This window comes from Paramormyrops kingsleyae, chromosome 14, assembly GCF_048594095.1.
Source record: "Paramormyrops kingsleyae isolate MSU_618 chromosome 14, PKINGS_0.4, whole genome shotgun sequence".
Lineage (NCBI taxonomy): Eukaryota > Metazoa > Chordata > Actinopteri > Osteoglossiformes > Mormyridae > Paramormyrops > Paramormyrops kingsleyae.
The window spans coordinates 27,290,484-27,317,699 of NC_132810.1; the positions used below are offsets into that span (position 1 = coordinate 27,290,484).

At 43.1% G+C, this 27,216-nt stretch overlaps 1 protein-coding gene and 1 long non-coding RNA gene across 6 annotated transcripts in view; one reads left to right on the forward strand and one right to left on the reverse strand.

Annotated features, from left to right (window-relative positions):
• traf3 (TNF receptor-associated factor 3) overlaps nucleotides 1-27,216 on the forward strand; it is a 101,060-nt gene that overhangs the window by 34,099 nt on the left and 39,745 nt on the right. For all 5 annotated transcript variants that reach the window (XR_011982475.1, XR_011982473.1, XR_011982474.1 and 2 more), the window contains exons 5-10: nucleotides 7,425-7,589; nucleotides 7,899-7,976; nucleotides 8,368-8,442; nucleotides 8,700-8,792; nucleotides 9,663-9,803; nucleotides 9,966-10,140. Coding sequence is in view for 1 of the 5 variants with exons in the window: in XM_072698916.1 (XP_072555017.1) it covers nucleotides 7,425-7,589; nucleotides 7,899-7,976; nucleotides 8,368-8,442; nucleotides 8,700-8,792; nucleotides 9,663-9,803; nucleotides 9,966-10,140 (727 nt within the window). In the remaining 4 variants the exon portion in view is untranslated. The remainder of the gene's footprint in view (nucleotides 1-7,424; nucleotides 7,590-7,898; nucleotides 7,977-8,367; nucleotides 8,443-8,699; nucleotides 8,793-9,662; nucleotides 9,804-9,965; nucleotides 10,141-27,216) is intronic.
• LOC140578352 (uncharacterized) lies at nucleotides 17,344-19,746 on the reverse strand. Its single transcript, XR_011982486.1, has 3 exons — nucleotides 18,796-19,746; nucleotides 18,060-18,227; nucleotides 17,344-17,768 (listed from the first exon to the last, which is right to left on the reverse strand). It is a non-coding gene; the product is annotated as an uncharacterized lncRNA (long non-coding RNA).

Below are 27,216 nucleotides of genomic sequence, written 5' to 3' on the forward strand. Positions count from 1 at the left end.
GGAGGCTATAATCAAAGAGAAAATGGTAGATTACCTGGACTCAAATAACATTTTGAGGGATAGCCAGCATGGATTTAGGAGAGGTAGATCCTGTTTAACAAATCTGTTGGAGTTTTTTGAGGAAGCTACTCAGGAAGTTGATGATAAGAAGGCCTATGATGTCATCTACTTAGATTTTCAAAAGGCTTTTGATGTTGTCCCCCACAAGAGGCTCTTACTTAAACTCAAAGCGATAGGTATTTTAGGAACTGTAGCAACCTGGATTGATAACTGGTTAACAGATAGGAAGCAGCGAGTAGTTATAAGAGGCACAATGTCACAGTGGGCCTGCATTCATAGTGGGGTACCGCAGGGTTCAATTTTGGGACCACTATTGTTCCTAATTTACATAAATGATATACAGTGCCTGACAAAAGTCTTGTCGCTTAACCAAGTTGTAGGAACAACAAATAATAACTTGACCTGTAGTTAATCAGTTGGAATCAGAAATGGCTTATAAGAAAAGGCAAAGCCCTCTAGATTATGCTTATTATACCAAAATAAAGTTTTGCATCATTCATTGAGTTTTGTCATGTAATTAGGACAGAAAGGTCAACTTTTGCCTGGACAAAAGTCTTGTCATATGCAAAAATAATGTAGAAATTATACATATACTTCATTTAGAATACACAAACATGCTACAATAACATCAGAACATAAAGTCATGGTGCCTTGGGAAAAAAAATTAATAATGTGTATGACTCCCATGAGCTTGGAGGACCACATCCATACGTCTTGGCAATGACTGAAATAACTTGTTGATGAAGTCATCAGGAATGGCAAAGAAAGCAGTTTTGCAGGACTCCCAGGGTTCGTCTAGATTCTTTAGTTTCGTCTTCCAAGCCTCCTCCTTCATCTTACCCCAGACATGCTCAATAATGTTCATGTTTGGTGACTGGGCTGGCCAATCCTGGAGCACCTTGATCCTCTTCAGTTTCAGGAACTTCAATGTGGAGGCTGAAGTATGAGAAGGAGCGCCATCCTTCTGCAGAATTTGCCCTCTCATGGTTTGGAATGTAATGGGCAGCAAGAATATCTTGATACTTCAGGCTGTTGATGTTGCCATCCACTCTGCAGATCTCTTGAACACCCCCATGGATGTAACCCCAAACCATGATTTTTCCTCCACCAAACTTGACTGTTTTCTGGGTGAATTTTGAGTTCATACGGGTTCCAACAGGTCTCCTGCAGTATTTGCGGCATTTGGTATGTAGTTCAATGGATGATTCGTCAGAAAAATCAACCTTCTGCCACTTTGCCTCTGTCCATCCTTGCTGCAAGCTGTGGGCCTTGGCAAATTCAACATGCTTTTTTTGTTGTGTTCTTGTTAATGCTGGTTTCTGAGCACTAATTTGGCCATGGAGACCACTGCGTGCGAGAATTCGAGAAACTGTCCTCTCAAAGAGCTGTCTTACGGGGTCTGCCTGACCTGGGCTTGTCATGAACATCACCAGTTTCTTCATATCTTTTTTTAATCCTCTCCACTTGACGTTTGGATACATTAACAATGTCTGCCACCTCAGCAGCAGACTTGGTCTGTGGTTGACTCTTTGGCATGTTGTCAGAAGTTAGGTTGCACTTCAAGTGAAGGTCTGGTGTGCTGGGGTTCTTTTTATACACACCTGGGATTATGTTAATTACAATATTTGTCACAGGTGAACCTCTAATTTGTGATTGGTTGAATAATTAAAAGACATGACAAGACTTTTGTCCTTGCAAAAACAGGTGTTATGGACTTTAACAAGCTGTGAACATCAGGACACTTTTTGACTGTTTCATTTTGTACCCAGTTATTAATGTGAAAGCCCTTGGCATTAAATTGATCCATTCATTGTAACGATTGATTAGAAATAAAGTTATATGCCTTTTTAAGTTACTATGTCCTTATGTGACAAGACTTTTGTCAGGCACTGTAGACACCAATATATACAGTAAACTGGTGAAATTTGCAGATGACACCAAGGTGGGTGGTGTAGCAGATACTGAACTAGCGGCTCAGCAGCTACAGCGGGATCTTGATTTAATTAGTGACTGGGCCGATACCTGGCAGATGAAATTTAACATAGACAAATGTAAGGTACTCCATGTAGGGAGCAGAAATATAAAGTACAGGTATTTTATGGGACCTACTGAAATAAAGGTAGCTGATTATGAGAAAGACCTTGGTGTGTATGTTGATGCTTCCATGTCTCATTCTCGCCAGTGCGGGGAAGCAATAAAAAAGGCCCGTAGGATGTTGGGGTATATCTCCAGGTGTGTGGAGTTTAAGTCAAGGGAGGTAATGCTAAGATTATACAATTCCTTGGTGAGACCTCACCTAGAATATTGTGTTCAGGTTTGGTCACCATATCTTAAAAAGGACATTGCGGCCTTAGAAAAGGTGCAGCATAGGGCCACAAAAATGATTCTTGGTCTTAGAGGAATGTCATATGAGGAAAGGTTATTTGAGCTAAATCTGTTCAGCCTCAAGCAAAGGAGACTGAGGGGGGACATGATCCAGGTCTATAAGATTCTAACAGGTTTGGATGCTGTTCAACCGAATAGTTACTCCAGCATTAGTTCAAATACAAGAACTCGTGGCCATAGGTGGATTTAAGGAAACACTTCTTTACACAGCGTGTAGTCAGAATATGGAATAGTCTTCCTGATAACATAGTGCAAGCTGAATCCTTGGGTTCCTTTAAATCAGAGCTAGATAAGATTTTAACAACTCTGAGCTATTAGTTAAGTTCTCCCCAAGTGAGCTCGATGGGCCGAATGGCCTCCTCTCATCTCATAGTTCTTATGTTCCTATGTGCCAATGCCAAGCTTGAACTGGCAACGTTCAGATTACAGGCTTAGTCCACTGAGCCACATGCTACCCCCCATGTGTGCGAATCTCTTGTTGGCTTATGCATGATTTCGCGGTCTCACTCTTCACCTTTATTGTGCTTTTGATTTTTTTTCATATTTTTCCTTAATTACACTGCAGTGAAATATGTACTCCAGTAGCCCTGTTGCGATCCATACTTGCACGATTGGCTGATTGTTACATGGCACACTTATATGCACACCCTTAAATATTAATGGGTAGGAACCAGAAACCAGCATGAAAACCTGGCTCATTAGAAATTGCTGATAGTCAGCATTGTGATATTAATCTCAGATTGCTTTGTTTGGTTTTGTTAAGCTGAAACTTGTTTTTTTGTTGAACCTGAAAGTGAGCTTTTAACATTCAAAGAAAAGTTTGATCTTTCAAAGCATTCTGAATTTAACAAGCATAATGGTTAATTACAACCCCAAATCAGAAAAAGTTGGGATGGTATGTTAAATTAAAATCAAACTGAAAACAGTACTTTGTTAAATTATCTTTGACCTGTATTACATTGAAAACATTACAACAGCACATTATTTATGTGTTCCTCATGAATTTTATTGTTTTTCTCAAAATAAACACATATTCCAATTTTGGTTCTTGAAACACATTTCAAAAAAAGTTGGAACAGTAAAGCATTTACCACTTTGTAATGTTGCCATTCCTTTTCACAACACTTAAAAGATGTTTAGGGACTGAAGACACAAAGTGATGAAATGTTTCAGGTGTAATTTTGTCCCATTCTTCCTGCAAACAAGTCTTAAGGTGGGCAACAGTACGGGGTCTTCGTTGTCGCATTTTGCACTTCAAAATGTGCCACACATTCTCTATTGGAGACAGGTCGGGACTGCAGGCAGGCCAGTCAAGTACCTGTACCCTCTTCCTCCGCAGCCAGGACTTTGTAATGTGTGCAGAATTTGGTTTTGCATTGTTTTGTTGAAATATGCATGGGCGTCCCTGGAAAAGATGTCTTCTTGAAGGCAGCATATTGTGCTCCAAGATCTCTATGTACTTTTCAGCATTAATAGTGCCATCACAGAAGTGCAAGTTACCTTTGCCAAGGGCACTGACACAACCCCATACCATGACAGACCCTGGCTTTTGGACTTGTTGCTGGTAACAGTCTGGATGATCCTTTTCTTCTTTGGTCCGAAGCATACGACGTCCATTTCTTCCAAAAAATACCTGAAATACTGATTCATATGACCACAGTACACGTTTCCACTGTGTGATGGTCCATCCTAGATGCCCCGAGCCCAGAGAAGTCGACAGCGCTTCTGAACACTGTTAACATAGGGCTTCCTTTCCGCACAGTACAGTTTTAACTGGCATTTGTGGATGTAACTATGTATTGTGGTACTTGACAAAGGTTTGCCAAAGTAGTCCTGAGCCCATATGGTCATATCGCTTATAGATGAATGACAATTCTTGATGCAGTGCCGCCTGAGGGATTGGAGATCACGGTTGTTCAACTTAGGCTTGCGCCCTTGTCTTTTACGCACTGAAATTCCTCCAGATTCCTTGAATCTTTTAATTATGTTATGCACTGTTGAAGCTGAAATATCCAAATCTATTCCTATCTTTCTTTGAGGAACATTGTTTTTAAACATTTCAATAATTTTCTTACGTATTTGTTGGCAAACTGGCGATCCTCGGCCCATTTTGCTCCTAAAGGACTAGACCTTTCTTGGATGCTGCTTTTGTACTAAATCATAATTACAATCACCTGTTGACATCACCGGTTTCAAATCACATCATTATTTAACCAATTTACCTCATTACTAGCCCTAAATTGCTCCTGTCCCAACCTTTTTTGGAATGTGTTGCAGGTCTGAATGGCAGGAAAGGATGCATATTTACAAATGAAATGAAGTTGACCAGACAAAACATGAAATATTTTGTGTTCATATTGTCTGCAAAATGAAATACAAGTCAAAGTAAATTTAGGAATCACTACTTTCTTTTTTTATTTGCGTTTTCCATACCGTCCCAACTTTTTCTGATTTGGGGTTGTATTAGGAATAGGTCTTAATTTGTCTGCCTGATAAGTCCTATTATTTTCATTGCTTTACAGGAAAAAAAATTGACGCATTGGCGGAAATGCCTGTACCTAAATTCTGTTGTGGTGTTTCTTTGTCATAAAAGTCCCATCATTCCATCAACAACTGAGATATCGGCATGTTTTCAAGAGATCAGTATATTAGCTTTTCTATCAACACAACAAAACACATCCTCTTTTGGTTTATTTCTGCAGAACTGGCTTGAAGGCTTCTCATCTGTTAATAGGTGTCTTCTCTTATTATCTGAGGATGTATTGTTTGGCTCAAGACCCTAAACTGAATCTCAAAGAAATCAGAAATAAAGAAATTGTAAACAATCTTATACTTTATACAATGAAATCATGAAAGGAACAAAAGTGCTCGCATTTTATAACCACCTACAGTAATTGCGCTGTCCCTGATCTAGCATGGTATCTTATTCCTGCTGCTATTTTAATATCTCTTCATATGCACAACTATTTAAAGAAACAAAAGCATACGTTTTCCAGACATTGACCATCTCTTTAATATGCAGTTTTTTTTTTGTACTACGCACAACATGTTGACATTCATATAATTATTCAAAAAGCTGATTTTTCAAAAATCGTGACTCAATGGTAATTTTGGGGAAACACCTACATGACTACATGTGTACAAGTTAATTCATTATTTATGGAACCTTTTGAAATATTGTTATCAGTGTTGCTCAGTAATTAAGCAAATATTAAGAGACACTCAAGTGCTTAACCTTTTTCTGAAAAGAAATCAAGAGCATTTTTTAAAACATGCTTTTTTATTTGGAATTTTGAGCTCCTGGTGGCAATACTTCCTGCTATAACTAGTGCTGTAGTACTCGAAACCGGTCTTGAGAACACTTTTTTGCAGTCTTGGTCTTGTCTCAGAATGGTTACTGATGGCAACCAGAAATGCAATTCTGAGAGAACAAAAAATGCAAAATGTGTTGATTTTCGGAGCCTTTTTGGATATATTTAACACATAGACATGAATCACTTATCTTTACAATCGAGAGAACTTATTCGATCTGGTCATCCAGGTTGCAACATTGTGCACCAAAATATTCCAAAATAATCATGTGCACAATGAGGCATATATTTTAAACATTTTCCATGAAAAAGCACCCCAAATAATCCATAAAGCATCAATATTATTCTCATTAGACGGAAAACAAAGCACATATTCGCCTCCGCAATGATACATGCACTACCCTTCTGGGAAAAAAAAATATATTTATTTTAGAATTTGTTTATTATAAGCCTATAAGTAAAGGGAGACAAAAAGACTCAAAAATGGGCTGGAGTTCTACTAGCAATAACAATGGAATACAGCATTCCAGTTATTAGGAAGACAATTACTTGATATTTTCACAATATTCATTCCCAAAAGTTTGTATATGTACAGTATGTTTAATGTCGAGCTCCGTCAAAACAGTTTAAATAGAACGCGAAATTGGAACACTTCCTACATGTAAACACAATGACGTGCTACAGCGTTGGTTTAATGTTTGAGGCTAAAATGCCGACTAAAAGTTTCCTTCTCAAATTTCTGTTTACCAATCATAGTGTATATAGGTGAAAAAAATGATAGCAATAAGCATTCAGCATTAGACTCTAAAACCGTCTGTTCTGTCTGTTATCCAGTGGATCATACGTTAAATAATGCATTTCTATTTCAATTTCTTTCAGATGTTTTTAAGTAATAAATAAAAATATAAAAATATAAAGCCATGCATTGCTGTCTGCCAGACAGCTTCAACAAGTTACCAAATGGATGTTAAATCAAAGATATTAATTTCTGCCTGTCACTAACCATGTATTCCTTCACAATAGTAAACCATAAAATGGTCCCCAGTGAAAACCCTGCATTCCCATATCAGAGGAGACTATAATCTCAGCATTTATACAATTATATTTGTAATGCCTGCAAATTTTTATATTCGAGGAGACTAAAAATTGAGAAATTTTAATAGGTGCTAGTAAATGCTTTAGTAGGTGCTAGTTTTTCCTCATAAGGATGATATCAAGACTGTGTCAACATTAACACATCAAATTATGACATATCTGAGTAGCCCAGAATGTCCTGAAAACATTTGTGGCTAACCCATGTACCTACCATGTAATAAACCTAAAAACAAAGGGATAGAAAAATGCTAAAAAATGGATAGGGTTCAAAGGGTTAACAGTGCTGTGATTGGTGTAAAATGTCCTGCAGCCAATAAGGTGTGTCTTATTTGAAAAATGTTACATTTGTACAGAAGCAATTATATTGAAATTTTAGGGAAAAAACGGCTTGGGTTTGTGTCATTCTTGCCCTGCCTTGGTCTTGATCTTGTCTTGGTCTCACCCTTTGGTCTTGGTCTTGCCTTGGTCTTGATGCACTCTCGTCTAATGACTTGGTCTCAGTTTAGGTGGGATCGACTACATCATTAGCAATAACCAACAAATACTTACAAAACAATGTTTTCTCTCTTTCAGGATCATCTGAATGTATGTCCATATTTTGAGGTCCCCTGTCCTTTGGGAAAATGTAAAGAGCAAATGATGCGCAAGGACATGCCTGAGCACCTGGCCAGAAAGTGTAAATACAGAGAGTCTACTTGTGAATTCTGCAAACACAAGATGGCTCTAACAGAAATAGAGGTAGCTAATTCCAACATAGGTCTAGCTCAAATGTTAGTATCCAAGTATGTATTAAGAAGAAAGATGTTCCATTAGTAAAAACCTCTAATACTCCAATATTCCAATACTGTAATATTCCAAATATCCAAAGTCATTATTAAAAATCCAAATCCCATGTTTCACTACACAGTTTTGAATAATAATCAAAGAACAAATTAATAAACATGCAACTTTACAGTTACACACTTCTCTTCTGTTGAGCTACAAAGTATAAATACCCTTGCTAAATCTTTTATACCTGTTACCAAATCAATACTGCCTTTTTTATAGAAACACAAAGAAACTGTTTGTCCTGCATTTCCAGTACATTGCCCCAATAATTGTGCTTCTTCTATACTACGGAGTGAGGTATGCATTTTAATATATTAATTGAATTGTTACAGTTGCCTATGAGTGTTACAAAATGAAACACTGTATGATTGTGAAAGCAGTAAATTACCATAGCAAATATTTTATTAAATCTATGGACAGAAATATCATTTAACCTCTCCTTTTGGTGGCAATATTGAAATGAGACACCAGACTTCAGTTCTCACTGGAGTAGTATTAATAGGTACTGTCAGTTAATGATGAGTTTAATCTACTTCTTATTGTCTGTATTTGTTCCTTTTGGGACTGACGAATTATTTTATTATCACCAGTCAAAACTGTGTATTTAAAAAGTATTGAATTCACATACAGTTTTAACACATAACCTTGAATTAAAAAGAAAAGTTTACTACAGTTGAATTCCCTCCAGCTCTCCAGCCACCAACATGAATGTCCAAAGGCACAGGTTTCCTGTGCCTTTAATCGCTTTGGATGCACATTTAAGGCAAGATTTTTTTTACTTTGTTGTTTTATTATTATTATTATTATTATTATTATTATTATATCATCATCATCATCATCTTCAACAGCAACAGCAATAACAATAATAATAATGTAAAACTATATTTTAATGCTTGATTATATCCATCCATCCATTTTTTGTAATCGTTTGTCCTATTCTGGGTCATAGGCACTTGATTATAGTGTACTCTAATTGTATGATTAACAAAAGACTAATTACTGTTTTTGGTCTTTTTTTAGGGTTTCAACCAGGAGATGAAAGACCATGATTCCAGCTTCGTATCAGAACATCTCCTACTGATGGCAACCAAAAATGCAACTCTTGAGGCAAAAGTAATCATTCCAGCGTTCTAGAAGAAACATTTCACCTGTAACTCAGTGTGTTTCATTAATCCAAGAATAAAATTGGAAAGTCACAAAATTGTCTGGCCAAGTTGATAAAACTCTTTTGGCTCGTCGCTCATTTCAACTACTCTATATACAATTTAAACTCAATCATCTTTTACTGTACTGTATGAATTGTACAACCTCTTACCATATTTTGTATAGAAATATGTTATACTTAACATTATTGTCCCCTAAAAGAGATAATTAATAAGACTGAGCTGTTGTGTTTTCTGCAGTAGTACCAGAGCAGGGAAGTCTGACATGACTGAAAATGTTTTTGATTGCATATGTTAAAGGTACCTCATCCAGGTGTTATTGAGTTTAGTAAATAAGGACCACATGAAATTCTCCATCTGCCTGGTAATTATGGGCCCTGTCCTTAATGAAAGATGTAAGAATACATATGAAACACCAAGAGCCAATGTTTCCTTTTAGAATTCAGAAGGTTCTTTTATAGCTGTAAGTGCTGGACAGACCATGATTCTGAATATAGAACGATCTGTGCTGTCACCCTAACACTGAATATAAATACCAGTTGCGCCAAATGGTAGTACCATTAGTCTTAGTTCCTTACCCATATCTTGTACCTTACGTCTTTTTATTGTGCTGCCATAGTTCATTCAGTCTTATTGACTCTTGATGAATTTTGACTGTTTTTATATACTTAATTTATGATGAGTTGTTCCATGTAAATTATAATATATAGAAACATGCAGGTCTGATAGTCCGAATTTTTAGGAATATATTTATGTCTATAGTGTAATCATACATATAGTTACTTGTTTGCTCCTGTTGTCTTAATCCCCACTTGATTAGGTAGAGGACATAAAAGGAGAGCTCCAGGAACGATATAAAGTCCTACCAAGTATGAATTCACGGCTTCTGGAAATGGAATCCCTTCATGAGGACATGCGGGAGAAGACCAGACAGGTGGAGCAGAAACTGTCTGGCATGCAGGTCAGTAATTTTTTGTAAAATTTGTCCAATTTTTCCCAGTCCACTGGAGTATTTCATTTAGCAGAGCATCTTATGTCATAAATATATGGAATAAACAGAAGGAAATAATTTCATAGTTTATGGACCAGGGTAGGTGACACTTATCTATTTCTGTCTATTCAGAAGGTAATGAGTTCACATTCCGAGAAGGTACTGGAGATAGAGCTGGACCTGAATTCACTGCGGTTAGTTCAGGACGAGGTGGAGACTCTGCGAAGTACAGTGGAGAACATTCGCTCGCGTGTAAATGCTTTGGAGACGGGACGAGGGGGTTCCAGCACTGGAACACAACTTTTAGGTGAGACCTCTTGTTCTTAGACTTTTAAATAATTGTGTGGATGCTATTTTCAGAAGATTCCTATGAAAAAGGCCCATGTAACCTGGCCAGGAGTAGGGAGGAATAGGGAGCCTGGCCTCGGGGGAGCTCCTGGTGGTCAGGCCTCCACCCGTGGGGTCCGGCTGAGCAAAGCCAGAAAGAGTTACATGAGTCCACCCTCCTATTTCCCCACCACCTGCACCTATGGGGATTGGGTCATTATAGATTGGATGGCAGTTAAAGACAGGGGCCTTGGTGGACCAATCCCGGGTTACTGAATCTGGTTTCAGGAACATGGAATGTAACCTCTCTGGTGGGAAAGGAGCCTGAGCTAGTGCGGGAGGTAGAGAGGTACCATCAAGATATATTTGGAGTCAGCTCAACGCACGGTACAAGCTCTTGTGCATAGGTATAAATGCGGAAGGTTCAGTGGAATTATGGCAGCTGATGTCTGCTTCTTTCGGCATATCATCAGACCAGCTGTATGTTTTAACACTCATGTGAGGAGCTGAGCTGTCAACGAATCACCATCGGGTGAGTGGGATCAGATAGCAGCGGAAAATGATGGACAGAGCTGGTATTTTTTCAGTTTTAATTAAATTTTATTTTTATAGAGCATTTTCACAACATTGCATTGTCTCACACCATCCATCGTCTTATTAGGAGCATGCCCCGACATCAGGCATGCATACAAGCACTTGGAGGCCATACAAACTACTGAATTGCTGCAATGAAATTTCGGCAAAATGGACTAGCCTGCTGCATCAGTTTTTCACTTTGATTTTTGGGGTGTTTTTGAATTCAACCCTCTGTAGGTTGATAAATTTCATTTCCATCAAACAATGTGACATCCTTTCATTCCCAACATTACCCAGTCCATATCAGTATAGATATCCAGCATGATTTTTTCCCATTGAGATCTGTAGTGTTTTCAAAGTGTTCCTTTAATTTTTTGCACAGTATATTTATAACTGAAGCTGATGTGCGACAAAGCCTAGCTAAGCTCAAAATAAATAAATTGCAGGGCTCTGATGGCATCTTACCTATAGTTTTAAAGGCAATGATGAATATTATTTGCCGACCTTTAACTTTACCATTTCAGAGATCCTTATCTGCTGTTGTGGTACTTTCTGATTGGAAGCATGCTAATATAATGCTCATATTCAGAGAAGGTAATACAAATAGTCCTGCAAACTTTAGGCCAGTTAGTTTAACATGAATATAACTGGAAAAGTAATGGAAGCTATAATCCAAGCAAAACTGGTAGAATACCTGGATTCAAATAACATTCTGAGGAATAGCTAACGTGGATTAGGTAGATCCTGTTTAACTAATCTACTTGAATTCTTTGAGGAAGCTGCAAGAGAAAAAGGCCTATTATGTGATCTACTTAGATTTCCAGAAGGCCTTTGACGTTGTCCCTCACAAATGGCTCCTGCTTAACCCTCAGGCCTCTCAGCCACTTTCGGGGTAGTCTGACATGCCTTGACATTTTTAAATATTTCACCTATCTAAAAAACATTTATCCTAAAGTGTTACATGTGCTTTTATTCAGCACAAACTCAGAACCAATAATCTAAGACCACGTAGAATGTTATTATTCTATTTTTTGTCAAAATCAACTTTAACCCTCTGGGGTCTAGTGGTAGGGAACACACTTTCACCGACTGGGGCATGATCACACATTTCTTCAAATATCATAAACTTAATTCATGGCAAATAAATTATTTCTTATATCTTTGTTTTGCATTACACTCATCTTTATTTTAATGTATATTGTAAATATGTCAGATTTTTGTTAAGTTTGTAATTTGACATCAAAGTATACATATTGCAAAATGCAGTTTGGAACACTTGCAGAAAGATAATAAAAGTACATAGTAAGCAATGCTTGCAGTTTGTTTTGATCCCAGATATCTGATCACCAAAGTCTTGGTTACATGAAGATGACTAAATGGTGTAGTTACAACATTCAGTTGGATAAATAAATAAGAAAAAGCTAACTCATGCCACTATTTCTGGCTCCTTTCATTGAATATGTAGCAACTTTCATGTGTATGAATGAGCCATTGTCACCTGGCCACGTCCCTACCCCCCTTTTATGGTGCTGATGGCACTGTATCTGGATCGCGTTTCACCGTTGCGCTGTTTATCAAATTATCATGCGAATGTGATTTGAATACGTGCTAATGCGGCTATTTAGAATGTGAATAGCGATCTTTGGATGAAAGCGGTACTATACGCCCCCAAAGTAGGTAAAACAAAGTAAGGTGACATGGTTTACTTTTTTGCTGATTTAATCTAATTTTAAAAACTTTAATACTTCCAACAATAGACGTTTTGAAAAGACGACAGATTACGGATTTAGCCAGCGTTTTTTTTCATGATTCTACATTAAAATTTCAGCGAGATATAAACTGTAATAGACGCGAAAAGTACGCTGCGTCGCCGACGATGCACTCGACCCCAGAGGGTTAAACATATACTTTTCAAAAACCTATTTTCAAACATGCTGAGAAATTGTTAAAAATCACATTATGACCATTTCTAGCCAAGACTTTTGAGCTCTGAAGCTTATAGATACACAGGGGTTGACTACACATAGATGAATGAGACATTTTGAAACTTTATGTGCTTTGATTACTAAGGTGTTAGAACTTAGGAGTGACACTTTTTTTCAAAGTCAGTGGCCTACACAATGAATATTGATGAGATAGGTGTCCCCACACCTGTAGTAGTTTGAGAAGTTTTGATTTTCAAAATTTCTGGCATCCAATCTTGCCCTTCTTGGGCTGAAAATCAGTCCAGCAGTGCTAAAGAGACAAATGTACTTAAGTATCAAAAGTAAAAGTAATTTGGTGTAATGTAGTTCCAATGTCTTGTCATGTCCTTTATACACTCAATCAAGTCATACAAGGAAAAAAAAAAAAAAAAAAGCCCGCTAACACCACTCTGAAAATACAATGTTTTCTATTTGTGATATCTGGTACTGATATCTTTTGAAATTATCATAAGCACATCCTACTAAATGGAAACCACATGATTAGGAATAAATAGGGTGGGGGGAAACCACATTAGACACGTATTTCTTTAACAATTTATTGTTTGAAGTAATGTAGAAATCTTATTCCTTTATCACATGGCACCTTGCTCCTTTACTACATCACAGCTGAGCTGTGCAATAACTTGCAAAAACGGATTTACTCAAGTTTACAAAGGTTTACAAAGGATGTCTTTTTTCCAATTTACAAAACATGACTCCTTACAACACACTGTATGTCCACTCTATAAACAAATGTTAGTGTTTGCATAAATCACACAAAAACAGAAACTAACACACCACCAGATTTCCCTGAAGACTTACGTAGTATGTAGAACTACTAACTAGTAGTGATGTGCTATAATAGAAGAATAACAGAAATAGCACTGTTAACTGTATGACCTACCTAAAGCTAAAATATTTTTTGTTTAGTTTGAGAAGGAGCTGATTTTCAAAATTTCTGGCATCCAATCTTGCCCTTCTTGGGCTGAAAATCAGTCCAGCAGTGCTAAAGAGACGTTCGCATGCAGCAGAAGCTGGTAAGGCAGTGTTGATTTTAAGAGACAATTTGCAAACCGCAGGATAAGATTGCAGTATGTCTTTGTTGTCTACTTTAGAGGCAAGGTACCCTTCTAGCCGTTTAACACTTTCCTGCCCATGAGTTTTTTTCATGCTTGAAAAGAAGTCATCGTCATCTGAAGCACTCGATCCATTGGCTGGTGACTGATGTGAACGTTCTTCCTCCAGATGGTCCTTGATGTAGGCAAGTCCTAATATACAACATATATTGGGACAGATGCCAGAAATCATGTTATATAAATGATAGGGCAATTCCGGTGTACAGTACAGAGGAAAAAGAATGAACTAACTAATTTGGAGCAACATGCACAGTTATGGATAGGCAGCTAAAGCTGACATATGAGGGCAAAGATCAGTTTCTATGCCCCATTAGATCAGCTTTACTTCCCTGGCCACAACTCAGTCTAGGTTGTGTCAAATTTCCTTGTTCTTTTTCCTGAACAACATGAACAGCATGTAGTACCTTGAACAATAAGGCTAATGGGGTCCATCTACATCAAACTTGCCTTTTAGGCATATATATGAATCCAGGTCACAACCCCCCACCCCCCACCCTTTTAAGTAAATAAACTTATATAAATGTGCTTGTTTAGTTTTTTTGTTTACTTTTGTTTTGTGAACTAAGTGCATGACATCTGAAATAAAAATGCCACAAAACATATGTACATACATAGATACATACCTAGGTTTACAGTTTTTTCCAATCATTTTCACACTTGTCTCAATACCATGTCCACTTTTTCAAAACACTTAACACAGTGCGCTGTACCAATACACAACTGAGCACACCACTTAACCTTTGGTGCAAAATGCCCTACAACCACCAAAACGTTTCACAATTCACCCAAAAGTGACTCATGCTGCCATAACCATGACAAATGCTGTCAGCCAACAACACTACTGGGGCACTCAATGTTCATTGGGCTAAAAAACACTAACAACTTTCAGCATTGCAAATTACATACAGTGAGGTCAATAAGTATTTGATCACCCTGTGATTTTGCAAGTTCTCTTACTTAGAAATCATGGAGGGGTCTACAATTTTCAGCATAGGTGCATTTCCACTGTGAGAGACAGAATCTAAAAAGAAAAATCCGGAAATCACATTGTATGATTTTAACAATTTATTTGTGAATTACTGTGTCAAATAAGTATTTGATCACTTGAGTCAAAAAAAAATTATATTTGGTACAGAAACCTTTGTTAACAATTACAGAGGTCAAACGGTTCCTGTAGTTCTTCACCAGGTTTGCACACACTGCAGGAGGGATTTTGGCCCACTCCTCCATACAGATCTTCTCTAGATCTGTCAGGTTTCGGGGCTGTCGCTGAGCAACACGGAGTTTCAGTTCCCTCCAAAGATTTTCTATTGGATTTAGGTCTGGAGACTGGCTAGGCCACTCCAGAACCTTGATATGCTTCTTACGGAGCCACTCCTTGGTTATCCTGGCTGTGTGCTTTGGGTCATTGTCATGTTGGAAGACCCAGCCACGACCCATCTTTAATGCTCTGACTGAGGGAAGGAGGTTTTTGCCCAATATGTCACAATACATGGCCCCGTTCATCCTCTCCTTAATACAGTGCAGTCGTCCTGTCCCCTGTGCAGAAAAACACCCCCAGAGCATGATGCTTCCACCCCCATGCTTCACAGTAGGTATGGTATTATTGGGATGATACTCATCATTCTTCTTCCTCCAAACATGGCGAATGGAGTTAAGACCAAAAAGTTCTACTTTGGTCTCATCTGACCACAAGACTTTCTCCCATGACTCCTCTGGATCATCCAGATGGTCCCTGGCAAACTTCAGACGGGCCTGGACATGGGCTGACTTAAGCAGGGGAACCTTCCGTGCGATGCAAGATTTTAAACCATGACGTCTTAGTGTTTTACTGATAGTAGTCTTGGAAACGATGGTCCCAGCTCTCTTCACGGCATTGACCAGCTCCTCCCGTGTAGTTCTGGGCTGATTCTTCACCATTCTTAGCATCATTGAAACCCCATGAGGAGAGATCTTCCGTGGGGCCCCAGTCCGAGGGACATTGACAGTCATCATTAGCCTCTTCCATTTTCTGACAATTGCTCCAACAGTTGTTCTTTTTTCACCAAGCTGCTTGGCAATTGCCCCGTAGCCCTTTCCAGCTTTGTGAAGGTCTACAATTTTGTCTCTTGTGTCTTTTGACAGCTCTTTGGTTTTGCCCATGTTGCTACTTAGACTTTGGCTGATTGTGGGGTGCACAGGTGTCTTTATGACAGCTAACGACCTCAAACAGGTGCTACTAATTTAGAATCATGAGCAGAGTGTAGCTGGACTATTTAAAAGCAAAATAACAGGTCTTTGAGGGTCAGAAATCTGGCTGATAAGCAAGTGATCAAATACTTATTTGACACAGTAATTCACAAATAAATTGTTAAAAAATCATACAATGTGATTTCTGGATTTTTCTTTTTAGATTCTGTCTCTCACAGTGGAAATGCACCTATGCTGAAAATTGTAGACCCCTTCATGATTTCTAACTAAGAGAACTTGCAAAATCACAGGGTGATCAAATACTTATTGACCTCACTGTATATAAAGTGTGGCTGTATCCTCCAGTTTGGCAAAAATTACTGTCATGTTGCATTGTAAAAATAAAATAAACAAGAACTACTTTTGCATGTGAAAATTGTAATACCAACCAATTCTGAAATGCTGCAATATATTTCATTAGAAATCATGTAAGTGTTGCTGTTTCTTTTTTGCAGTATGTAAATATTTCATTCCTAGCAGAAAATGCCAATCCAAAGATGGCCCCTTTTGTACAATTGGCACTAACCAAACAAATTCCTAGATAGGTTCTTAGCTGAAATTTCAGACTGGTGTGTGTTTTCATTCAGCTTTCCAGCTTCAACCATTGTAAAATGTTTGGGGTGATCTAGGGCAGGGGTCTCCAACTCCAGTCCTGGAGAGCTACTGTCCAGTAGGTTTTTCTATCCTACCTGGCTTCTTATGAGTCACACCTATGCTCAAGTAAATACCAGGAACAGGTGTGGCTCATCAGAAGCCAGGTAGGGTAGAAAACCTACCGGACAGTAGCTCTCCAGGACCGGACTTGAAGATCTCTGATCTAGGGGGATGGTGGTGGTCTAGTAGTTAGGGATCTGGCTGGACTCCCATTAGGAACTCCAGAAGATTGTGAGTTCACTCCCAGGAGGTGCCAACATTGTGCCCCTGAGCAAGGCCCTTGACCCCAACTTGCTCCAGGGGGACTGTCTCTGTAGATATAGTACTTCACTGTAAGTCGCTTTGGATAAAAGTGCCTGCTAAATAAATACAATTTAAATGTTGTACAGTAATATATGTGTTGCCATACCCACTGTTTTTGCACAGATTACATTGTGTTGCCTTGCAAAAAGGAAAGGGACACTCCATGGCCTCATTCGTATAGATGGTGTAGATGGTAACGGAGCAGCAAACAAAAACAAAATTAGGAAATTTCTGCTAAAAGCACAATTATTTGTGTTAGTGCAAGTGCATAGTGTCCTTTGTCTGTCAAAATGCAGCATATTTCAATTGACAGTGCTCTAAATTTCATTAGGTTTTGACCTGAAAGTTAACTGTTTTGAACAGATTATCTAAATGTCTGAAAAATCGACTGTAGTTGTACAAAGTTTTGCTGGTGGCGAACACTGACTGAGAGAAGTATTCATGAAATTTGGGGGAAGTGGTGATTGAATGCATATTGTGTCAAAGCAATGCAAACGTATACATAGTTTAGCTCACATGGTCCAATGGTATGGTGCATGTGTTAAGTGTTTTGAAAAAGTGGACATGGTATTGAGACACGCGTTAAAATGATTGGAAAAAACTATAATAGGTTCTCATCAGATGTCCACGCTGTTTTAAATTTTGGGAGCAGGATGGCAGCAGCAATAAACTCTGGTTCTGCCATCATGTCTTTAAAGCGCTTTTGTAGTCCCTCTAGGACTGCATCCACCAAAGGTTTGCAGTACCTGGAATTAGAGGTGGGGGAGAGAAACTGATACAGTACAATATCACAACATTTACAGCGTGCATTTATACTGAGACAATGACAATAACAACAAGCATCCCAATACTTAATTGTTAAATATGATTTGACGGTCTTGTGTTCTTGGTCAATGTGTTCATAAAGGCCTCTTTTTAATCATTTTACTAATGGCACACATTAACTTCCTAAACGTATGCTATATGAAGTTTTAAGGGAGTTGAATTGTGTATGATAAGGAATACACCTTAATAACATGAGGGGAAAGAATCTCTACCTGGAATTTATGTGGATTCGTTCAAGCTTATTGATGAGGAGCGTCAGAGTTGGCAGAAGCCATCCCATCTGAACATCTGTCTCATCTTGAAGAATGTTGAGGGCTTTGGCGAGAGGACCCATGGTTCTGGCAAATTCCTCCAGAAAGGAAATTTCAACTGAACTCAACCTAACACATAAAGAACACTTAAGTCTTGTGTGTGTGTGTGTGTGAGATAGTGTGTGTTTGTGTGTCTGTCTGTGAGAGAGTGAGTGATTGTGTGTGTGTGTTTGTGTGTCTGTCTGTGAGAGAGTGAGTGATTGTGTGTATGTCTGTGTCTGTCTGTGAGAGAGTGAGTGATTGTGTGTGTGTGTCTGTCTGTGAGAGAGTGTGTGTTTGTGTGTCTGTCTGTGAGAGTGAGTGATTGTGTGTGTGTGTCTGTCTGTGAGAGAATGTGTGTTTGTGTGTCTGTCTGTGAGAGAGTGAGTGATTGTGTGTGTGTGTGTCTGTCTGTGAGAGAGTGTGTGTTTGTGTGTGTGTCTGTCTGTCTGTGAGAAAGTGTGTGTGTGTTTGTGTGTCTGTCTGTGAGAGAGTGAGTGATTGTGTGTGTGTGTGTGTGATGAGTGGTGAGTGGTGACGCTGCTCGGACTATAATTGTCCTCCATTTCCCCTTACTTGAAGCAACTGAATAGTTAAGCAATATTTTCCAAAATTACATATTGGAATGAAAGGTATATTTAAAAAAAGTTACACTTACATTGGCAACTTCAGTGCAGTGCATACAGTTCTCAGGGCCCCTTCTCCTTCATCTTTGATTATTCTCACGATTCTTTCAACAGAGAGAAATGATGAGTTCCATCGTGTGTCGTTTGGCCGGATCAGTAGTATTTTGCATGTTTCCTCTATGATGTCTGATGCAGTGGAGGATCGAGATGTCTTGTTCCATAAGCCACTGCATTTCGCAAAAGCTGATCGTGACAGTCTTTTATAGGAGTCATTGGAATTGGCCTTGGCTGCATCAACTGTGGCAACAAGGTTTAATAGATGACATGCACAGCGATGATGCTTTGGAAGCTGAAATTGTAAGCTATCATCTTCCATTAAGATCGGTGTTACCTCCATGAAGTCAACATCAACACCTTCCTCTTCCTGTTCATCATCATCACTGCAAGCATCCTCTTCAGTCTCACTGGAGGCACAGTTATTGTTCTCATCTTGTTGTTGTTCTCCATCCATCCATCCATCCATCCATCATCTGCCGCTTGTCCGGGGTTCGGGTCGCGGGGGTAGCAGCTTCAGTAGAGGCACCCAGACCTCCCTCTCCCCAGCTAACCCCACCAGCTCCTCGGGGGGGACACCGAGGCGTTCCCAGGCCAGCCGAGAGATATAATCCCTCCAGCGAGTCCTGGGCCTGCCTCGGGGCCTCCTCCCTGTAGGACATGCACGGAAAACCTCTCCGGGTAGCCGCCCAGGAGGCATCCGCACCAGATGTCCAAACCACCTCAACTGGCTCCTTTCGACGTGAAGAAGCAGCGGTTCTACTCTGAGGCCCTCCCGGATATCCGAACTTCTCACCCTATCCCTAAGGAAGAGCCCAGACACCCTGCGGAGAAACCTCATTTCGGCCGCTTGTATTCGCGATCTCGTTCTTTCGGTCATTACCCATAGCTCATGACCATAGGTGAGGGTAGGGACAAAGATGGACCAATAGATCGAGAGCTTGGCTTTTTGGCTCAGTTCTTTTTTAGCCACGACGGACCGGTTAAGCGCCTGCAGAACTGCAGACGGCGCTCCGATCCGTCTATCCAGCTCCCGATCTCGCCTACCCTCACTCGTGAACAAGACCCCGAGATACTTAAACTCCTCCACTTGAGGCAGTACGTCTTCCCCAACCCGAAGAGGGCAAACCACCCGTTTCCGGCTGAGAACCATGGTCTCGGACTTGGAGGTGCTAATCCTCATCCCTGCCGCTTCGCACTCGGCTGCGAACCGCCCCAGTGCATGCTGGAGATCCCCAGCAGATGAAGCCAACAGGACGACATCGTCTGCAAAAAGCAGCGAGGCAATCCTGAGGTCACCAAACTGGACACCCTCGACGCCTTGGCTGCGCCTAGAAATCCTGTCCATAAATATGATAAACAGGACCGATGACAAAGGGCAGCCCTGGCGGAGCCCAACACGCACCTGGAACACGTCCGACTTATTGCCGGCAATGCGGACCAAGCTTCTGCTCCGTTCGTACAGGGACTGGATCGCCCACAACAGTGGACCCCGGACCCCATACTCTCGAAGCACCCCCCACAGAGCACCTCGGGGAACCCGGTCGTAAGCCTTTTCCAAATCCACAAAACACATGTAGACTGGATAGGCAAACTCCCAGGCCCCCTCCAGTACCCCTGCAAGGGTATAAAGCTGGTCCAGTGTTCCACGACCAGGACGAAAACCGCATTGTTCCTCCTGAATCCGAGATTCGACTATCGATCTCACCCTCCTCTCCAATACCCCGGAATAGACCTTCCCAGGGAGGCTGAGAAGTGTGATCCCCCTGTAGTTGGAACACACCCTCCGGTCCCCTTTCTTAAATAAGGGGACCACCACCCCGGTCTGCCAATCCAGCGGCACTGTCCCTGACCTCCACGCACTGTTGAGAAGGCGTGTCAGCCACGACAGCCCCACAACATCTAGAGCCTTCAGGTACTCCGGGCGGATCTCGTCCACCCCTGGGGTCCGGCCACCACGGAGTTGTTTAACCACCGCGGCCACCTCAGCCTCAGTGATGGACAAGCCCCCCCCAGCACCCTCGGGCTCTGCGCCCTCAGATGTCTCAAAGGCAGTATGCGTAGATGTATCTGAGGCAGGGTTGAGGAGGTCCTCAAAGTATTCCTTCCACCTCCGGATGATGTCCCCAGGTGAGGTCAACAGCCCCCCCCCACTATAAATAGTAGGAACCAGGAGCTGCTTCCCCTTCCTGATGCTCCGTATGGTTTGCCAGAACCTTTTTGAGGCCGACCGAAAGTCACTTTCCATGGCCTCACCGAACTCCTCCCATGCCCGGGTTTTTGCTTCTGCGACCGCCCAAGCCGCGTTCCGCCTGGCCCGCCGGTACCCGTCAGCTGCCTCCGGAGACCCCCGGGCTAATAATTCCCGGTAAGCCTCCTTCTTCAGCTTCACGGCCCCCCTCACCTCTGGTGTCCACCATCGGGTACGGGGGTTACCGCCACGACAGGCACCGACCACCCTGCAGCCACAGCTCCGTACGACCGCTTCCACAATGGAGGTCCGGAACAGTGTCCATTCGGACTCAATGTCCCCTACCTCCCCCGGCATGCAGTCAGAATTCTGCCGGAGGCACGAGTTAAAGCTCCAGCGAACAGGAGCCTCTGCCAGACGTTCCCAGCAGACCCTCACTATACGCTTGGGCCTACCAGGTCTGACCGGCTTCCTCCCCCGCCACCTGAGCCAACTCATCACCAGGTGGTGATCAGTTGACAGCTCTGCCCCTCTCTTTACCCGAGTGTCCAAGACGGAGGGCCGCAGATCAGTTGATACGATTATAAAATCGATCATCGACCTGTAGCCCCGGGCATGTTCGTACCATGTCCACTTATGGACACCCTTATGCTCGAACATGGTGTTCGTTATGGACAAACCATGCATTGCACAGAAGTCCAATAACTGAACACCACTCGGATTCAGATCATGGAGGCCGTTCCTCCCAATCACCCCCTTCCAGGTCACACTGTCATTGCCCACGTGAGCGTTGAAGTCCCCCAGCAAAACGATGGAATCCCTCCGCGGCACACCAAATAGCATACCGCTAAGGGAATCCAAGAAGGCCGGGTACTCCGAACTGACATTCAGCGCATAAGCACAGATGACAGTCAGAGACCTATCCCCGACCCGAAGGCGCAGGGAAACAGCCCTCTCGTTCACCGGGGTAAACTCCGATGTTAATGCACCGAGCTGTGGGGCCACCAATAGCCCTACCCCAGCCCGGCGTCGCTCACCCGCCGCAACTCCAGAGTAAAAGAGCGTCCAGCCCCTCTCCAGGAGATTGGTTCCAGAACCCAAGCTATGCGTTGAGGTGAGCCCGACTATATCTAGTCGATACCTCTCAACCTCACGCACAAGCTCAGGCTCCTTCCCCACCAGAGAGGTGACATTCCATGTCCCGAAAGCCAGTTTTGTCAGCCGGGGATCGGACCGCCAGGGCCTCCCTTGGCCGCCACCCGATCCACAATGCACCGAACCCCTGACATTCCCCTTGCGGGTGGTTGTTCTCCATATTCTCTAAATGCCTTTATGAAATTGGACCCATTGTCTGTGGTGGTTCTAACAATTTTTTTCTCTATGCCAAATTCGCAATGGATGTCATTCAATGCACTGCCCAACACATCAAAAATGTGTGGCCCTTTAATCCGCCGGCAAGCAAGTGCCACAGAGCACCTCTTCAATGAATCTGGATCCACCCAGTGGGCAGTGACTCCGAGAAATCCTCTCCTTCTTGCACTCCAACAGTCAGTTGTTGTGGCAGTGAATTCAATGGAGGACATTGCTTGTTTAATATTTCTCTTCATTTCTTGGGCACCCTCTTCTACTTTCCAGCGCAATGTAGTTCTGGACATCACATGTGAATTAGGCTGTAGCTCTTGCACTAAAGCATTAAACGCAGGCTGTTCTAGCACAGTAAATGGTTGAAGACTCTGAATTACAAAATTTATGACTAACCCTGCTGTAGGACATGCACGGAAAACCTCTCTGGGTAGCCGCCCAGGAGGCCATCCGCACCAGGTGTCCAAATCACCTCAACTGCCTCCTTTCGATGTAAAGAAGCAGCAGTACTACTCTGAGGCCCTCCCGGATATCCGAACTTCTCACCCTATCCCTAAGGGAGAGCCCAGACACCCTGCGGAGAAACCTCATTTCGGCCACCTGTATTCGCGATCTCATTCTTTCGGTCATTACCCATAGCTCATGACCATAGGTGAGGGTAGGGACAAAGATGGACCAATAGATCAAGAGCTTTGCTTTTCGGCTCAGTTCTTTCTTAGCCACGACGAACCGGTTAAGCGCCTGCAAAACTGTAGATGCCGCTCTGATTTGTCTGTCCAGCTCCCGATCTCGCCTACCCTCACTCCTGAACAAGACCCCGAGATACTTGAACTCCTCCACTTGAGGCAGTACGTCTTCCCTGACCTGAAGAGGGCAATCCACCCATTTCCGGCTGAGAACCATAGTCTTGGACTTGGAGGTGCTAATCCTAAACCCCAGAGCACACTGGAGATCCCCAGCAGATGAAGCCAAGAGGACGACATTGTCTGCAAAAAGCAGCGAGGCAATCCTGAGGCCACCAAACTGGACACCCTCAACACCCTGGCTGCACCTAGAAATCCTGTCCATAAATATTAGAAACAGGACCAATGACAAAGGGCAGCCCTGGCGGAACCCAAACCACACTGGGAACACGTCCGACTTATTACCGGTAATGCGGACCAAGCTTCTGCTCCATTCATATAGGGACCGAACTGCCCACAATAGTGGACCCTGTACCCCATACTCCCAAAGCACCCCCCACAGAGCATCTCGGGGAACCCGGTCATAAGCCTTTTCCAAATCCACAAAACACATGTAGACTGGATAGGCAAACTCCCAGGCCCCCTCCAGTACCCTTGCAAGGGTTTAAAGCTGGTCTAGTGTTCCACGGCCAGGACAAAAACCGCATTGTTCCTCCTCTCCAGTACCCCGGAATAGACTTTCCCGGGAAGGCTGAGAAGTGTGATCCCCCTGTAGTTGAAACACACCCTCCCGTCCCCCTTAGGGGACGAACACCCCGGTTTGCCAATCCAGCAGCACTGTCCCTGACCCCCACGCACTGTTGAGAAGGTGTGTCAGCCACGACAGCCCCACAACATCCAGAGCCTTCAGGTACTCCGGGCGGATCTCGTCCACCGCCGGGGCCCAGCCACCACGTAGCTCTTTAACCACCCTGGCCACCTCAGCCCCAGTGATGGGCCCCCCCCAGCACCATTGGGCTCTGTGCCCTCAGATGTCTCAAAGGCAGTGTGCGTAGATGTATCTAAGGCAGGGTTGAGGAGGTCCTCAAAGTATTCCTTCCACCTCCGGGTGATGTCCCCAGGTGAGGTCAACAGCACCCCCTCCCCACTATAAATAGTAGGAACCAGGAGCTGCTTTCCCCTCCTGATATTCCGGATGGTTTGCCAGAACCTTTTTGAGGCCGACCGAAAGTCACTTTCCATGGCCTCACCAAACTCCTCCCATGCCTGGGTTTTTGCTTCTGCGACCGCCCGAGCTGCGTTCCGCCTAGCCTGCCGGTACCCTTCAGCTGCCTCTGGAGACCGGTACCCATCAGCTGCCTCTGGAGACCCCCGGGCTAATAATTCCCTGTAAGCCTCCTTCTTCAGCTTGACAGCCCCCCTCACCTCTGGTGTCCACCATTGGGTACGGGGGTTACCGCCATGACTGGCACCGACCACCCTGCAGCCACAGCTCTATACGGCCGCTTCCACAATGGAGGTCTGGAACAGTGTCCATTCAGACTCAGTGTCCCCAACCTCCCCCGGTATGCAGTTGGAATTCTGCCGGAGGTGCGAGTTAAAGCTCCTCTGCCAGACGTTCCCAGCAGACCCTCACTATGCGCTTAGGCCTACCAGGTCTGACCGGCTTCCTCCCCCGCCACCTGAGCCAACTCACCACCAGGTGGTGATCAGTTGTCAGCTCTGCCCCTCTCTTTACCCGAGTGTCCAAGACGGAAGGCCGCAGATCAGATGATACAATTATGAAATCGATCATCGACCTGTAGCCCCGGGCATGTTCGTACCATGTCCACTTATGGACACCCTTATGCTTGAACATGGTGTTTGTTATGGACAAACCATTTATTGCACAGAAGTCCAATAACAGAACACCACTCGGGTTCAGATCAGGGAGGCCGTTCCTCCCAATCACCCCTTCCAGGTCACACTGTCATTGCCCACGTGAGCGTTGAAGTCCCCCAGCAAAACGATGGATTCCCCTCGTGTCACACCAACCAGCATAGCACTAGGGATTCCGAGAAGGCCGGGTACTCTGAACCGTATAAGTGCAAATGACAATCAGAGACCTATCCCCGACCCGAAGGCGCAGGGAGACAGACCTCTTGTTCACCGGGGTAAACTCCATTGTTAATGCACCGAGCTGTGGGGCCACCAGTAGCCCCAGCCCGGCGTCGCTCACCCGCCGCAACTCCAGAAGGAAAGATCGTCCAGCCCCTCTCCAGGAGATTGGTTCCAGAACCCAAGCTATGCGTTGAGGTGAGCCGACTATATCTAGTCGAAATTTCTCAATCTCATGCACAAGCTCAGGCTCCTTCCCTACCAGAGAGGTGACATTCTACGTACCGAAAGCCAGTTTTGTCAGCCGGGGATTGGACCGCCAGGGCCTCCCTTGGCCGCCACCCGATCTACAAAACACCGAACCCCTGACATTCCCCTTGCGGTTGGTGGGCCCACCTGGGGACAGTCCCGCGTGCCTCTTTCGTGCTATGCTCTTTCGGCCGGGCCCCACAGGCCAAGGCCCGGCCACCAGGCACTCGCCAACGGGCCCCTCCCCCAGGCCTGGCTCCAGGGTGGGACCCTAGTCCGGGCGAGGGAAACGGGACTTCGTTAGAATACCTTATCATAAGGTTCTTTTGGATTGCTCTTTGTCTGGCCCCTTCCCTGGGACCTTTTTGCCTTGGGAGACCCTACCAGGGGCTATTGCCCCCGACAACATAGCCCCCAGGGTCACTGAGGCACACAAACCCCTCCACCACGATAAGGTGGCAATCCAAGGAGGGGATCGTTAGTATAGTGCAAGTTAAAACTTTGGGTACCTTTAAATGTGAGCTAGATAAGATTTTAACAACATTAAGCTATTAGTTGAATTATTCCCAAACAAACTTGATGGGCTGAATGGCCTCCTCTCATTTGTAAATTTCTTATGTTCTAATGTTCTGACCTTGGTTAGCTTGTGGGACACTGAAGGCAGCCCCCCTCAAAGGTACAGATGGAGTGCATCTTTGGCAGTTGCGGAAGCAAAAACTTGAATGTGGAAGGCAATGAAAAATGACTTTCGGTTGGCCTCAAAGTGATTCCGACAAACTCAGGCAACTCAGGAGGAACAATGTGGATTTCATCCTGGTCATGGAACAATGGACCAGCTCTTTACCATCACAAGGGGTACTGGAGGATTCATAGGAATTTGCCTAACCAGTCTTTTATGGAATTGGAAAAGGCATATGACCGTGTCCCTCAGGGTTTCCTGTAGGGGGTGCTTCAGGAGTATGGGGTACTGGGCTCGCTGTTATGGGGCATTAGGTGTATATATACATTATATTGCCAAAAATATTGGGACACCTCTCCAAATCATTGAACTCAGGTATTCCTAGTCACTTCATTAGCAGTGTATAAAATATAGCACTGCAGACCGCTTCTATAAACATTTGCAAAAGAATGGGTTTAGCTCAAAAACAGTGCTTAGAGAACTTCATGGAATGGGTTTCCATGGCCAGGGAGCTGCATCCAAGCCTGACATCACCAAGTGAGATGCAAAGCATCGGATGCAGTGGTATAATGCATGCCACCACTGGACTCTAGAGCAGTGGAGACATGTTCTCTGGAATTATGAATCACACTTCCCTGTCTGGCAATCCAATGGATGAGTCTGGTTTTACCGGTTGCCAGGAGAACAGTACTTGCCTGACTGCATTGTGCCAAGTGTAAAGTTTGGTGGAGGGGGGATTATGGTGTGGGGTTGTTTTTCAGGGGTTCGGCTTGGCCCCTTAGTTCCAGTGAAACGAACTCTTAATGCTGCAGCATTCAAAGCCATTTTTGACAATTTCATGCTCCCAACTTTGTGGGAACAGTTTGGGGATGGCCCCTTCCTGTTCTGACATGACAGTGCACAAAAGAAGGTATATTATGACATGGATGAGCGAGTCTTGTGTAGAGGAACTTGACTGGAGCCCTGACCTCAACCCGATTGAACACTTTTGGGATGAATTAGAGTGGAGACTGTGAGCCAGGCCTTCTCAACCAACATCAGTGTCTGACCTCACAAATCCTCTCCTGGAAAAATGGTCAAAAATTCCCATAAACACAGTCCTAAACCTGTTTGAACGGCCTTCCCAGAAAAATTGAAG